We start from the raw sequence: 16,389 nt of genomic DNA, 5'->3' as shown, positions 1-16,389 counted from the left end.
ATGTATCCAGCCAAGACAAATTTTCTTAATACATTATAATTAATTAGATAAACATTATATAATTATAAACGCAACTAATAACACTGTATTAAAGAAACGTTTCGACTATACTTAGTCCTCTTCAGTCATAATACATTACCAATATGTATGAACTTAAAACATGAATGAAATGATGGACACGAAAATATAATTAAACAGTTAAACAAGATGATCATTGAACAACCATAAAACAGCTCATTGTGTATCAAATTATGTCATAATAAATAAAAACGTAAACCAATCAATAATATAATTAAATGAATAAAATAATTAAATTCTTTCGTAAGTCGGTTTTCATAATCTTATAAAATAAATTTATAAGATTAAAAACGATGGAAACCGTGTTATGAATAACATAAACTGGTAGGCGTATTGCAGAAAACTGTAAACTTATAATGTTAATCGCAGATCTTAAAACATAATATTAAAAAGAGCAACAACACACAGAGTATTCGACAAAGCGCTAGAGACAAGTGTAACGTTCGGTAGTCAGAGGCAGAATGAGCGAGACTTATTTTCCGTTAGTTTTTTCCGTTAGTCCAACAAAATGTCAAACAATAATAAGAATTGTCAAGACACTCCATATCCTTCTGTAAATTGATGCCATTAACTTGCTCCTTAATATGAATCATTTCTTAAATTAACCTTTTTTGGTATCTTAATTTAGAATCTAATATTTTAACGTTATTCCAAACACGTGGTTATTTTTTAGCATGTGTTACCACGGAGTGTCTCGATGATTCCAATTTAAAATTATTCGCATGTTCTTTAATCCTGGTACTTAAATGTCTCTTTGTCTGTCTTACATGACACGTTACAATTTTTACAGCATATTTTGTAGACAATATTATTCATTAGATTTATATTGGTTATGTCCTTCTGTAATAAAATATTGTTTGTATTGACGTTATGTGTTTAATTACTTTTCGAATTTTATACTTTTCATGAGCTAGATGCATATATATACCATATTTAACCCATATTATTTCTACTTAATATCTTCTTAAATTTAATATTAAAAATGTAAGGCTTATAAACTTATAATTAAGAACATTAAAAAATAAATATATTTATTTCAAAGTTGTATTTAAAAAATTCTCTAATCTTATCTAGCATTTTGAGTAAAATTCCTAAAAAATTCGAGAATTCTCAAGAAATGTTTTTTTACATAATTTAATATCTTATATTCTGTGAAAGTTACCTATGTTCTGATTAGAAAGCATTGGGTGTGTAATTATGAATTCTTTTATTCCAGAAACACAACGTTAATTGTAATGATATGATTGGAGACGGCAAGTGGTACCAGTGGACCTTGAAGGAATCGTGCGTACAAGAAGCGCTAAATAATTATTTGGCGGATTATCCGTACCTTGATGGCTATACACCTTCGCAACTCGACTCATCAGTTCATTTATTGTTAAAGGAATTAAACATTGATTTTGCAAGGCATCCGCACATTAAACGTTGGTATGATCACGTCGGGACGTTTACAAATGAAGAAAAGGTTGCGTTTCGCACGGAACAAAATAAAATAATACCGAAACTTGCATGCGTTGGTGAACATCGACACAATAATGACGATACATTTGAGGTAAAATTTTATTTACTATACATTTACTATAAATATTTTTTTAGAATGAACTTTACTTTAGAAAGTGCAAAAATTTCTGAATTTCTTTTCTCATAATAGCTTTCCTATTATAGCTGACTGGTGATGAGACAAACGTAGATTTATGGATGTTGTCGCGAGTTAGTTACGCTGCCTCAACTTGCGACGAAGCGATAAGACAGTATGACTTTGCATTAGCTACTTCTACCTGTTACAATTTATGGTTGTACGACTTGTGTGATATTTATCTGGTTAGTGATGACTTTTTAATGCACGGTACATTATAAAATGTAAATATTTTTTAATATAACAATTTACATATCTAGGAATACCTTAAACCAATATTCCAAAGTGAAGATAACGCGGCTAAATTAACGGCTCAAAAAGTATTATTTGTAACATTGGACGTGGGATTGCGTTTATTGAGCCCATTTATGCCGTTTATAACGGAAGAACTTTATCAACGCTTACCTCGTAAGAAGTTAATATATCCAAGTATATGTATAAGTCCATATCCTGACAGTGCCAAGGTATATAATTATGTATTTACAACCGTGATAATAACACATTTGAGACAGTATTTTACTTTATCGCTGATTTTTTAGGTTTTTAGGAACTTTTTTTTAAGATAATAAGTAAATATTTTTCAAAATTACTTTTGCTTTTGTTATTATTTATTATTTGATTAATGTCCTGGTTTTTTTATGAATAATTTATCAAAATTAGATTTATTGAATCTCTACGATAATTTTGATAACTATGAATCTCTCGATGAACTGAAATTAAACACTCAAATATCAGTTTAATCAGAATACTCATGGTTATCGTAAAAATAACAATTATCTTAATACCTTAATTTTTTATATTTTTTAATGCTCAAAAACAAAAAATTTAAAAAAATTGAACTTTTTCTTTCAAACAAGTACTATTTATTATTTATTGGACGAATGAAAAATTTTTGTTTCAAAGCTAGTCGCAGATGTTTTGGTTAAAAACTCTCAAATTTTTAACTTTACTTAAGAAATTCGGAATTATGGTTACCGATGAATCATGTAAAGGTCAAATAGATTTACAGTCAATAAGAGTTAAAAAATAATAATTTTTAAAAATATTACTTTCCCACTTTTTTAAAAAAAATTCTTAAAGTTTCTTTTAAAAAATCTGCATAACAAAATAGGAAAACCTTTTAAAGTGTTATTACAATATCATGTTTGATACATTTCAGTGTCATTGGAGAAACCAAGAGATTGAAAAGGACGTTGATTTCGCACAAAAAATAATTAAAAATATTCGATCTGCTCGCGCGACTTACAATCTGCCTAATAAAACGAAAACCAAGGCATATGTCGCGTGTAGTGATTTAGTTTTAAAGGAGAATATCGTTCGATATAAGTTACTCATAGAAACTCTTGCATATTCTACACTTAGCATAGCAAAACCACCAGTAGGATGTGCTATTGTCACTATAACTGATAAAGTTCAAGTGCATCTATTACTGAAGGTAATTAATTATATAAGTTTACACTTTAATTTTTATTGTACAATTGCAGTTTCTCACCAAAAATTAAACGAGTCTAAACAGTTCAATTTTAAGAAAACAAAAAACTTCTTAGCTTAAAACTGTTTACAAATGTGATTTTTCTGTATCTTAAACAGTTATTTTAAAAAGGCGCCAAGTATGTATGCTCCTCTACGAAAAAAAATCACATAAATCCAAGATAATACTTTGATATAATTTAACCTTCTTTTTTTGATCACGAAATGGAAATCCTCATGGATCTGCGAGAAGAGCCTGGGGTATGTCTGACTTCCGTCCCTGGGTGCGCGCTAGCCACGCAGCCAGGAGTGCAATGACGGTCCTACCGAATAAAACCACGTCAAGTGGCTATCCTGAGCGTTTAGGGATCGGCTCGGGAACTACTTTCGCATTACTTCCAAACCGGTCCGCGCCCTACTATAGAAAATAATAAAATTTAATAACAATTTTATAAAATTAATAATTATAAACAATTACTTATTTATATTATAATAAACTAATTTCATTATTTTCTGTAGCAGCGCCAATTTTTTTCAATAAAACATTTATAATAAATTTTTATTAAAATATATATCGCTTGAGTTGGATAACACAATTTTGTGATATAATTTTTTTAACGGAATTGAAGAAATATTGCTACTTGAATTATATATATATATATTAAATACAATATTTTAATATTAAAAAGTAGGTAATAATAAATAATAAATTTTCTTATTTGTATAAATATTTATTGTTATAATTGGCGTATTTTCTTCACGTCATTAATTTTGTAGAGAAAATATATTTTTGTCCTTCTATATTAACTATTTAAAGTATATATTACTTAAATTAGATCAAAGTATTATCTTGGATTTATGTGATTTTTAGAGAACACATACCCAACGCCTTTTTTCACCTTTTTTATAAAGTAATTTTGTTTAGATATCACATATTTTGTAGTATTAAGCTTCTTAAAGACAGTATGTATATTTTTTACGATAATGAGTAATATCACAAATTATAATAACGAACATTTTATTATTTTAGAACATTGAGTCCGTTTTTCTGTTATTTAATAATAACAAAAAATACTAGAATTTCTCTCTGCTATATTACTATATTTATATTATTTTTTACTCGTAACTTTCTCTAATAACATACTTCTTTGAAGTATTTTTTAATTATTGTGTTTTTCATTTGACAATTAATGGTAGTGACTACGAATTAGCTTTCATAAAATTTTTTCATAAATATTTCCAGAAATGAATAAACACTGATCTTTACTTTTTTCGCCATATTCTAGTAATGTGTATAGCTGCCGGTAACGTGGATAACACAAAATAAAGTCCTTGTCCTTACAACAATTATCAATAATTTAATTGATACGCAATTCTTTTACACTTATTATCTCATCCATCTTATTCTCTACACCAATGCATCGTGTAAAATAACTCGGAGAGGAATTCATTTATTAAATGTTTTTAATACATCTGTAAAATTGTTAAAATAATGAATTAATATGATATAAAAACAATTTTACCATAAAGATTTCATATAATATAACAAATATTTGTGTACGGAACATAATACATATTTTTTAATTATTGATTAATTATTGATAATAAAAATCAACCATGAAAGAAATTAGAATTTCTCTGTCTGCTATTATTATAGTTGCACTCTACGTGCTTTCCGTTTATTTCTCTCTGTTTTTTCCACTTTTTCCGTTCTCTGTTTTTCTTATCTGTCTCTACTTTCTCCGTTGTCCGCTCTCCACACTCTCTGCTCTCACCCCTCTCTGCTTTCTCTGCTTTCCGCTTTCTCCGTTCTGCTCCACTATACATTATCCCACTCTCCCCACTCTATCCGCTCTCGCATCAACTATATACATAATACATAACTCAAATACAAGTTACCAGTGCTGTATTTTTTTTCACTTTGGTTCTACCTGTTCTTTTGGGGGCTCCTTTAAGTGAATTGGTTTTTTTTTTCTTTTTTTTCTTTTTCTCCCCCCTCCTTTTTTCACGAATGCTTGAAGATATTCGTCTTCCTTAGTACAAGCTCACTCGTTTAATATTAATAGACTCGTTATCCAATATTGATATACATTAATTTAACATTATACTCCATATTTTGTTCCACGTTTTATGTAGAAAATTCTTCAATTATATATTTATTAAAATATATATTTTGTAGGGTTTGATCGATTCAAAGAAAGAATTGGAAAAGCTACAAAAGAAGGAAACCCAATTGATCGAAAATATACAAAAATTGAAACAGGACTTGGCTGCACCTGATTATGATATAAAAGTACCTGTTGATATTCAAAAGAGTAACAAGGAAAAATTGGCCAATAACGAAGGTGAATTGCAACGAATTATTGATGCAATAATGGTTTTGCAAATAATGTAGAAAGTAAATTCATATAAAATTTTACAAACATTGAAATTACGATCATCTAAGTTACTTATTTATTGAATCATTTAACAGTAACTTATTTATTGACTTAATAGAACATTTAGTTAAAAATTATGTTTTCCTTTTGTTTGAAATTTATACTCGAATTAGAAGTGTGCGAATTAAACATTTGCATAGTCGAAGCAAACTGAATTTTTTCAATTTGAATGTGAATCAAATTTGACTACGAATCGAATTTTTTAACATTTGTATATGTTAATTTGCTAATTTGAACATAATTGTTGTATAGCTTCGTGTTACCAGTCATTAAAAAAATATATTAAATATATAAAAAATCTATAATAAAATTGGATTACATGTGTGGAGATTTTATTTAAACAGATAAATATATCAAGGCAATCAATTCGAAATTGAATCGTGAATGATTCGAAATTATTGTAATATTTAAATTTGAATTTATTAGATTCGAAAACGAATCTAACTGTTATTAGATTTGATTCGATTCGAACAATTCGTACACATTTCTAAGTTAAATTAAAATATGCGTACGAAGGTGTACAGATGACCGAAAAAGGTATTATAGAAATAACGAATTTATTTTGTAAACTTTTAACGCATGCATTAAAGATAATACATTCGTTAGACAATTTCAAATACATTAATCTATAAATGTTTTTTAATTCAACTAAATTTGCATCAAAGAATTTTTTAGATTGTTAAGGATTTAAACTTTTTTCGAAACATAGCAGATGACAATTATTCGTTATGCCCAGAAATACGTCCAGAATGATTTATTTATTTATGATTAAGAGGAAACCAGCAGTTTTTTTATTTCTTTAATACAATACCACGCTTTCTTTTCATTTAGAATTACGTTTGTTTAAAATTCTGTTTTAAAATTAAGAATTTTAAAACTTAAACGTTCTAATCTTAAATATTTAATTTAATTTAGAGTTTTAGTAAATGTAAAATTAAAAATAAATTAAATATAAATTTTTAAGTAAACATGTAAATTTAGTAAAATATTTTTTATCATCTTTTCATTTTTTTTATTTCTTATTTTATTTTGTTTTGTTTTGAAACTGAAATTTTGAATCAACGTTTTTATTATTTGTATTAGAGCCAATAGGAAAGATTCTATTTTTCTTTTGTTAGAAAGTCAATAATATTATTATTATTATAATTTATATAACTATTAATTATTATAAACTTTATAAAACTTGTCAGAGAGAGAGAGAGAGAGAGAGAGAGAGAGAGAAAGAGAAATTCAAGTTTTAAGCAAAAAGAAGGCGTCATTTGAAGGTACTATGGTCGAGATTTTGAAAATCTAAGAAGCTTGCTTGCTTATAGCTTATTTAATAAAAAAGCTCCCAAAGAGAGGGGGAGAGGGGGAGAGTAAGGATTCATTAACTCTGTATAAGATGCGGATTATTTGCTGTTATTAGGGATACTTTTGATTTATACATATCACTTTATCTTTGTTTAATTTTCACCCTGTAAACGTTTTATCAGCATTTTATTCTTATAAACCTGGGTTATTTATATCCGATACGGTTTTTCTGTATGTCAAAATTATTTTAAAATATATAAACAAAGTAATATTTGTGAGATATAGGTTTTTATTTAAAAAATTGTACTTTACAACTAATCACTTGAAATTGAATAAATAAAGGGAAATTAAAGATCGAAAATGCACCTTTCATAAAAAAAATTATGCTATTATGATTTATTAAAATGGAATGCTTATTTTTTTAACATTAAAAATAACTTTTTTAATGCATCCAAATATCAATTTTCAAAGAAAAAAATTTTTTGTTCTAAATATTTTTATGTATAAAAATTGTAATGAAAACATGACATATTATTTCTTATTATTAAAATATAAAAATAGAAAAATTTTTTAGTTTATATAGCTTTTATTCTAAACAAAAAATAGCAAAAAATTAAATAAAATTTTGTACATAGTAATATAGATATAGATATATTCAATAAGATTATAGATTTAATAAAAATATATTAAAATAAGCTGAAATAAGGTAAAAAAAATTTTTTTTTAATTACTTAATTGCATAAAAATTCACTCAGAGTGTAAACCTATTTCGTATTTTGTTCAAGTTTCGTCTGTTTACTGCGACAGTCGAGTTTGAATTAAAGACTTGAAATTTGCCGTTGGGTTCTCCCTCGCCCATCTAATTTTTTTAGAGTGAAATCAGATCTTTTCTTACTCTAAAGGTGCGTATTAAAAATAAAGATACCTATTCGTCATTTTTAGTCACGTGATGTCTTGACGCTGAAAATGAGCGTCAAGCGTCAGCGTGAAAAGGCACCTTAAAGGGACATATAGTTTGAAGCCATAAAAAATAAGACTTTCATGAATTTTTTCAGAGTCAAGTGCATAATAAAGTACACCTTTTGTAGTTCTCATACAAATTTTATTACAATAATTATGTTGAAAAATCCGCCCCCTCCCGCTCCACTGTCGTTTAGTCAACCGTACATGTTTCTGCGATGATAATTGGCTTGTTCTTTTTCGCTGTACTGCTGCACTGGTGCAACAGATTAGAGTAAGACAAATATATTTTTTCTCACTCTAACTTATTGCACCAGTGTAACAGTGCAGCGAAAAAGAACAAACCAAATGATTTCTCCTACCCTGTTCAACCGAAATACAAAAACCAAACGACATCTTAAAGAAGAGTAAATTTCCTAGTCGTATCCGATTTTTAAAATTCAAATTTTAAATAAAATGGTAATCCTTAAAGTTAGAGTGTCGATTTTCGGCAAAAAATTTTATTTTTGCTTGTTTAAAAAAATAAAATTCGATTTTTAATCGGATTCGACAACGACAAGAAAATTTACTCTTCTTTATTCCAGGATTTCCAGGGAATCCAATCTCCTCTCGAGAACAAATAACTTACTGCTCTCTTTTACACAGTATTATCAAATCGCAAGTGTTCGCACAACGAATCTCGTGCCTGAGGCGAGTCACGGTCACGAAGACACCACGCTTGCTGTGCATGCTGTTTCGTGAAGAAGGATAGCGCGACGACGATAGGTACTGTCGCGTACACCGATTCCCATGCTCCTGACAGGTTCGCCGTCGAACACGATTCAGCCCTCTCGCGTGTGAGAATCTCACGCTGGAAGTAAACTACCCGGTCGCGTATCGCGAGTCTCTCAAAAACTTTTAATTTCGCGACTACACTCGAGACGTCGCGTAGTCAATCTCGTGAAGAATTATGGTCTCCTTCGCCGATAATCCTTCCCGTTCACATTGATGTGACGCGTCCTCCGGGTAGCGAATCGTTATTGGTTCCTGCAGGATCTGTCACGAGATGAAAACGCAATTGGTGCCGGTACCGATTGTGCACGCGCCCACGCGGCAATCGCGTGCTGCTGGTTTCGCTGCTCCGGCTTGTGCTGCGTTTCCGAAGTCAACTGACGCTTGTTAGTCGGTGGATCGAGTCTGTTGCTCGAATTGCCTACTCGCAATTGCGGCACTATTTGAAATAAGATGCATACGACAATTTCAATATTGTATTAGTTTTGAATTCGGAAAAAAACATCTCTAAAATATTTTTTATGTTCTTTCCCGCTTGTTTGGGCATTTTTAAATTACTCAAAAAAATTATTAGAGACCTTAACATTAACATCCAATAGAGAAAAATATGGAAAATTAGATCAAGGCTATTGAACAATTTTATAAATCGTGTTAAAAAATATTTGAAGAATTGCCGGAAGAAAGGAGGATTATAATGTCTTATCATCAGTATGTTACGTCCGGTCGACTTCGAGATTTCCTTAATTTGTTGACCTTCGAAAAATAAGTTTAATAAAAGTGATACGTTTTGTCGCTTAATGTATGAAATAATGCGATATTTTCATATATTTTTAGCATTGCATTGATAAAAATCAGAGTTTTTTCAATTCTTCAAAAGTGAGATTTCTTGTTATTTTTCAAACGACTAATTTAATTATTTTTGTAAAGTACTCTATACCCATTTATATGTTACAAAATCACTCGATATCTTGAGCTTTTAGTACGAAAATGAATTACAATCACAACGCTTGTAATTACCGATTGATCATAATTCTATTTTTATTTCTGGAAAGATTTTTAGTGTAATATAAATTTTTCCCCCTTCTCTCTCTCTCTCTCTCTCTCTCTCTCTCTCTCTCTCTCTCTCTGCATTTATTTGTTTTGCATTGATAGTATTAGAATTTCAATTATTTATGCCTCTAGCATAAATATATTTTAATCATACATAAATGCGTATACGAATAAATATAATGTATGTAGAATAGTATTTTATATTTTATGTTAAGTATTTATTTCCAATAAATAAGAATTAGAATTTCGTATAAGATTACAAAATTCTTTTACTGTTTTTAGTTTACCTGACATCTTCATGTAAATATTCATCCTAAATATTTTACAAAATATTACCAGAATATCTAATATCGTATTATAATTTTTACAATCTTTGGATTTTTTTTTTTTTTTTCAAAAATAAATTGCTTTATTGTATTATCTGAGTTTAACGAGAATTTTTAAAGACTGAAAGTCTTATTTACTTTATCTAACTTTTGTAATTTAAAAAATTATCTCAAAAATTTGCCAGAAGACAGGAGAATTAGAAGGTCGGTATCATCAGTATATTACATCTAACGGACTTCGCGATTTTCTTAATTCGACCTTCGTAAAACTAATTATGTAGGAAGTAAAATTGTAGGTCAACAGTTATTAGCAACCGAAAAATTATATTTTCGCTAGCAGTGCATCAAAAATGGTCCTTTCCAACCAATATTTCAATGCATAGATATCAAAAAATATTGTTATAACAATAAGATCTAAGAAACTGTTTCTTAATTTTGTAAACTTTCAGAGGATTGGTTTTTATAATAATAGAATCGCGTGTACTAATGATCACCGATAACTACTACTAATTAATATTTGATCTCACGCGCAATAATTAAGCTACGTAAATTGGTAAAAGTCCTGAACATGATATAAAATCAAGGCATCTAGTTTCTCTTAGAAAAAGAAATCTAAACATCTTGATATATAACCATATATCAAGAACTAAAACAATCTGTTCAGAGCACTAATAACGCGCCTCTAATATATGAACTTCGATTCCAAAAACGATGCAATCTCGTCAACGTTCATCAACGAGAAAGGTAAAATTTCAAATTTGCATTGTAAGAGAAAAAATTTTTGCTAATTGAAAGTTGAAGTTCGCTAAATCGACCATCAGATTCCTCTATAAAAATTGCAAATCTCTGGACTCAATTTATAAATTCGTTCATAATGCTTTTAATCCTTCGAAGTCACACTGGGTGGTTACCACCCATCGCTTAACTCATCTATTTGAATTATCGATTTGAAAGATTCGACAATAGTGGAAATCTAGCTGACAAGTTACTAGTATCGAGCAAAATTTGAGTTTGGGAAGTAATAAATGAAGTGATATCTTATTTCTGAGAAAGAAGGCTTGCCATTTATTTTTGCGATTTTGCAAGAATAACTGATCATAAATCATTTATTATTGATAACTATTGCTCTTACAATTAGCAATTGTTTCACAGATATCTTTAGGAATTACAAAGACAACGTTGATTCAAAGAAAAATTCTCGTAGCGCCAATTATGTTATTAGTGTAAATATGATGTCCGTTGACTAATCAATACAGCTTGGAGTTTACATAAAGTTTCTTTTCATTACCGAAAAAAAATGCTCGTCTCAAGATTAAAACTAATTCTGAATTTCGCATTACTATACACAGCAAAAATCTATTTTACAACGGATACATTCACGCATACACGCGCACGCTTTGATAACTCGAGCGCCTATTGCAAACGGTAACTATTACAACAAAAAACTAAGAAAAATCTTTAAATATTTAAATATTAAAACTCTTTAATAAAGTAGTTTTGGACATAAGATAAATTTTTTTCCTACTTGACCTCATTAACACATACGTATAAGGGATACAATAATGAGATTATAATAAATATACTAGAAATGAGATGATAATATACTAGAAAAGATGCATCTTTCTTTCGCATTAATTTATTGGCAATGCTTATAACAAATTAATGCGAAAGAAAGATGCTTTTTTTCTATTTTTATTATTAAAATTATTAAAATATAATCAATATCTAACAATAATCTAAACTATAAAATATAATACGTTTGTTTCATTCCTTATTAGTTTTCTTCACTATCATATATATGCAGTTATTTTATTATAGTTAGTTATTATAGTTAGGGCATCTAGTATCTAAAAATGTTTATAAAACTGTACTCATGTAATTGAGTATTTCATTTCGATATATAGATAAAAGAGGATGTAATATGTATGAAAATTATAATTATTTCTTTTAGAATTAGAATTTTGTAAAAGAATGTAACGATATTATATAAAATATACGATACTGAAAATAAATAAAATGTATTAATTATACATATCAATTAACATGAAAATATTGAAGTTCCTAAATTGATTCATACAAATTCGTTATTTACCCGCATCTCTTTGTTATGTTGCTACTGAATTAAAATTACATAAAATGACAAATGTTTATAAAACCTCAGAGCGTGTCTGTTGCTTACAATTATATCAGAATTGCAGCAAATGAGTCCCTATTTGTTGGCAAATTAATACTTTCACATTATGGTTGGAGAGCACGCTTTTGGCGCTGTGAGTGTGCGCTATCTTTCTTCAACATTCATTTAACAACAAGGATAAAATGATACTTTTAGCGCGAATAGCGACTCCTCGAACCCAGCCTATGACAACTTCAGAAAGTAACTTGCCAGCAATATGCCGACAACTTTGAAACCATTGGTATAAAAAATTTGTGTTGTCATTATGCCACCAAATTAATTTATGATTACACATATTAATTTAGAATTACACATGTTGTTGCACAAACAATAATTATAATAATTCAGAGCGCGTAATCGACAATGCGAGATAATTTTGATGCTGTCCATGATTAGCTTACCAATAAATATTTGTGCGTGCGTGCGTGTGTGTGTTTCTTTCTCCTTTGTCTCCCTCTCCTCTCTCGTGCGTGTATTATTGTGTATGTCATGTGTATCCGTCAAGATCGTCTTTTTCCATAAGATGGAAAAGGATACCATGTAAAATCATGATAAAACAGCTAAAAAAATATAGAAGAAATAGTACCAGTGTTTTGAACATTTTGTACATTTAGTATATGAATAGATGAAAATATCTGCCAAGTTTCAATTGTTTTCACTACACCGTTTTAAAGAAATAAAATATAACTTGAGATAATTGTGCATTTTCACTGTCAAAAGTTTAAACTCATAAGTGAAAAAAACCGCAAATACATGAAAAATACCTTTGTAAGAGTAAAAATAAGACTCCAACTATCGTTCAAGTTTTTTCCCAGCAAACACAAAGTTACATGTAACGTGCTTGTTAGTTGTAATTTTCCACTCAATAATATAATTGCAATATAACACACGTGTTATATTACAATTACATTGTTCAGTGGGAAATTACAACTAACAGGTACGTTACATGTAACTTGGTGTTTGGTGGGTTACATCTAGATTTATTATGCGTTAGACAGATATTTAAGTATTTCAAATTTCATGCACTTTTGTCTAAGATTGTATGTCCAATACATCCTTAACTCACGAGTCAAATGCTTCCACCTTTCCGCCGTTCCGAGAGAGAGAGAGAGAGAGAGAGAGAGAGGGGGGGGAGAGAGAACAAAAAAGACAGATGCTGTAGCATCAAAAGAGTAGGTGTTCTAACATTTACTCTTTTTTGTTTACTCTGTATATCAATTAAAATTAGAATGTAAAAGTATCTAAATTGTTGGCTCATTCAAATTTATTATTTTTCCGAGGTTCTTTGTTATGCTGGTGCTATCAAATCAATATTACAAATAATATGACAAATGTTTCTAAAAGTATACTGATGTAGATGAGTATAATTTCATGAAATATTTTGTAAAAGAATGTAACAGTATTATATGCAATGTAATACTGTAACTTTTATAAATACAATATATTTGTAAATACAGTATATTTAGTGGAAAGGCACCGATTTTTAAATACTACTTGGTTTTTTGGACTATACCTCTTAAACAACGGCTAAAAAAACAAATATAAAAACATGAATATAAACTGGAAACTATCTTTTATTAAATGGTATAATAGTTTTTATGCTACATGTGCGTCGAAAGTAATCCTTTTCATGGCCTTCTACCGACCGCAAAGTCGATGATTTCTTAACTTTTTCGCACAAGTAACTCATTCCCACACACTTGATAGTTCTTCCATACCTTTGCCAATCCTTTGCCTTTATTCCCACATTCGCGTCTGTAAGGATTGGCCGCATTCAACTACTCTGCGCAACACTTTTAGTTCAGGCTTCGCATCTAGTACACTTGGTTTTTCTTCCTAACACGCGAAGTGAACACATTACAGATTGTACAAACAACAGTAATATATAAAATGTTAATTGTTATTGTTAACCGACTCATAATTATTTTGTAAATCTTACTCATCCAATCTTCACACGTCGTATTACAGGCACGTCATTTCGTGACACGCATATTATAAATCTTGCAGATATTACCGACATTTAATCGCCATCTCGCGACACGCATACGATAATTCGATGCTTTGTCGCTTTCGCGAATCTAACTTTGGCTAATCTGTCAATTTACACCCAAGGATCACACTTCGACGCACAGATAACAAAAATATCGAAATGTGTGGCTATTCCACATTTGTAGCACAATATTGTAGGGAAAAGGGGGGTAAGATGACAAATTGCTAATTTTTCTAAACTAATAACAGATTTCGACCTGGTGTTGAACTCATTAAAGGCTTTAAATAATAGATTATCTGTTGTAGTCTGGTTTCAATCGGTCCACAAAAGTGGACCGATAGAATATAATAAGATATATGTTTTAGGTACACTCATGCGCAACTTTTTGACACTTGTTTATAGAGAATGACATAATTATAGTAAATACTTTCGGTTTTAAATAAAATCATAATACAGTATAGTTAAAAACGCAAATACTAATGCATTCATATTTTTTTAATTCTCGCAATGTAACATTTTTATTAAATAAATACATGAATACTATAATTGCGGGTAAGATCACGGATGATGCCAGATGACGCACTTGCATTTGCAGATTATGTTCTGCAACGAACGTAATGCGTTAATGTTATTTAAATTAAGTTTGTAATTTATGATAGTGGTTATACTGGTAATCTGTGAGTAAATTTTATCATATGCAATTGATTGATTTCGTTATTTTTAACAAATAAAATAATTGTACTATTAATATAATATATTGTTAATTAAATAAGAAAATTTGTGTTTATACAACAGATAAACAATAGATAGATTACAACTTCAGTTAATTTGACTCTTTTTGTTACTGAAAGTTATCTTACCCACATAGTGGAGCAAGATAACAAAATTGACACGTTCTTAGAAAATCAAAATTTCTTAAAATTCTAATTTATTTAACAGCCTTTAATTTTTATGGTAGATACAAAAGTCTTAGTAAATCTAAAAAAAATAGGTTATTATTTTTACAGCATCACAAAAGTTAAGAAAAATCGACAAATCTTAAGCTCTTAAGGTTATCATCTTACTTCCTTTTCCCCTACTACTGTTTTATAGTTTTTCTTACAATTAATGTTGTCGCAATATATATATTGAAAAAAGCATCTGACGAAAAAAAGCATCTGTACGCTAAATTTAGAACTTGTATATGGTCAAAAAGTTAATATTTATACAGTTATTCATACAAATCATTTATGTCAAATATTTACAAACTAATGTATACGAAGATTTTTAGAAGCTTTTTACTTTAATGTAAAACGATTTTCTTGTCGATTACCCAAAATCTTAGCTGTTTTACAAAACGCACTATGTAACGTGACTATGTATAAAAGTTAGATTATGTATAAAAGATAGATCTGTTTTAGTAAATTTACTTATAAAAAAGAGCCATGAATATGTGAGTTTTTATCTATTTAATTATTTTAATAGATCCATGTTTTTATCGATATTCGTATACAGTGCAATTTAGATTCCTAATCTCACGAAAATGTTCCAATTAGCGCACATACATGTTTTGATGTTTAAAACTGCACTACAAGATAAATGTAAAAAAAAGAATTAAATAAACAAAACAGTTTTAGGAAGCTACAAACATGTATAATAATAATATTATTAATAATATACTTATTGTTGTTTAAACTATTCAATAAGCTAGAGAAAATCGTGCAAATAATTCTTATTTTTTATGAATATTCATAAAAAATTAGTTTTTAATAGATTTTATATAAAAAAGGACATGAATATATAAACAATGAGTTTTTAATTATCTAAATAGATCATGTTTTCATCGGTATTCACAGTACAATATCTAATGCAAGTTTCCGAGAAATAAGGTAGTACTAAATTAAAAAACTGTTCCAATTTTGGTGCCTTTCCTCTATTTTTTGTGAATTTTTAACAAATTAATTATGTATATAAATTAAAATTAAAGTATTAAAGTATTTAAATGGTTGATTTATTCAAATTCATTATTTTCCTGAGTTCTCCTTTATTAAGCTGCTGCTATTCTATGCTAAATTTAATGCTAAATGAAATATATATTGTATAATATGATATTTTCGTATCGTCCGTGAACGAATAATAATAGTTTGACGAACAGGAAACTGCTTGTATAATAGAGATATTTCACTGGGCGAAGTGCACACACACGAATATCACTGGCTTTTAAT

At 28.8% G+C, this 16,389-nt stretch overlaps 1 protein-coding gene across 3 annotated transcripts in view; it reads left to right on the top strand.

The window, feature by feature from the left end:
- Positions 1 to 16,389, top strand: part of LOC105835270 (valine--tRNA ligase) — a 40,303-nt gene that overhangs the window by 16,034 nt on the left and 7,880 nt on the right. Inside the window, exons 14-19 of one of the 3 annotated variants that reach the window (XM_036284769.1) lie at positions 1,295 to 1,630; positions 1,744 to 1,899; positions 1,975 to 2,178; positions 2,874 to 3,149; positions 5,364 to 5,529; positions 8,521 to 9,634. In XM_036284769.1, the coding sequence (XP_036140662.1) occupies positions 1,295 to 1,630; positions 1,744 to 1,899; positions 1,975 to 2,178; positions 2,874 to 3,149; positions 5,364 to 5,529; positions 8,521 to 8,564 (1,182 nt within the window). In that variant the 3' untranslated portion in view covers positions 8,565 to 9,634. Of the gene's footprint in view, positions 1 to 1,294; positions 1,631 to 1,743; positions 1,900 to 1,974; positions 2,179 to 2,873; positions 3,150 to 5,363; positions 6,242 to 8,520; positions 9,635 to 16,389 lie in introns of those variants that run through there. The other 2 variants (XM_036284770.1, XM_036284768.1) reach the window with 2 other exon arrangements.

This window comes from Monomorium pharaonis, chromosome 3 (genome assembly GCF_013373865.1).
Source record: "Monomorium pharaonis isolate MP-MQ-018 chromosome 3, ASM1337386v2, whole genome shotgun sequence".
Lineage (NCBI taxonomy): Eukaryota > Metazoa > Arthropoda > Insecta > Hymenoptera > Formicidae > Monomorium > Monomorium pharaonis.
Note: the sequence above shows the minus strand (reverse complement) of the source record. Positions and strands in the feature narration are given on the sequence as shown.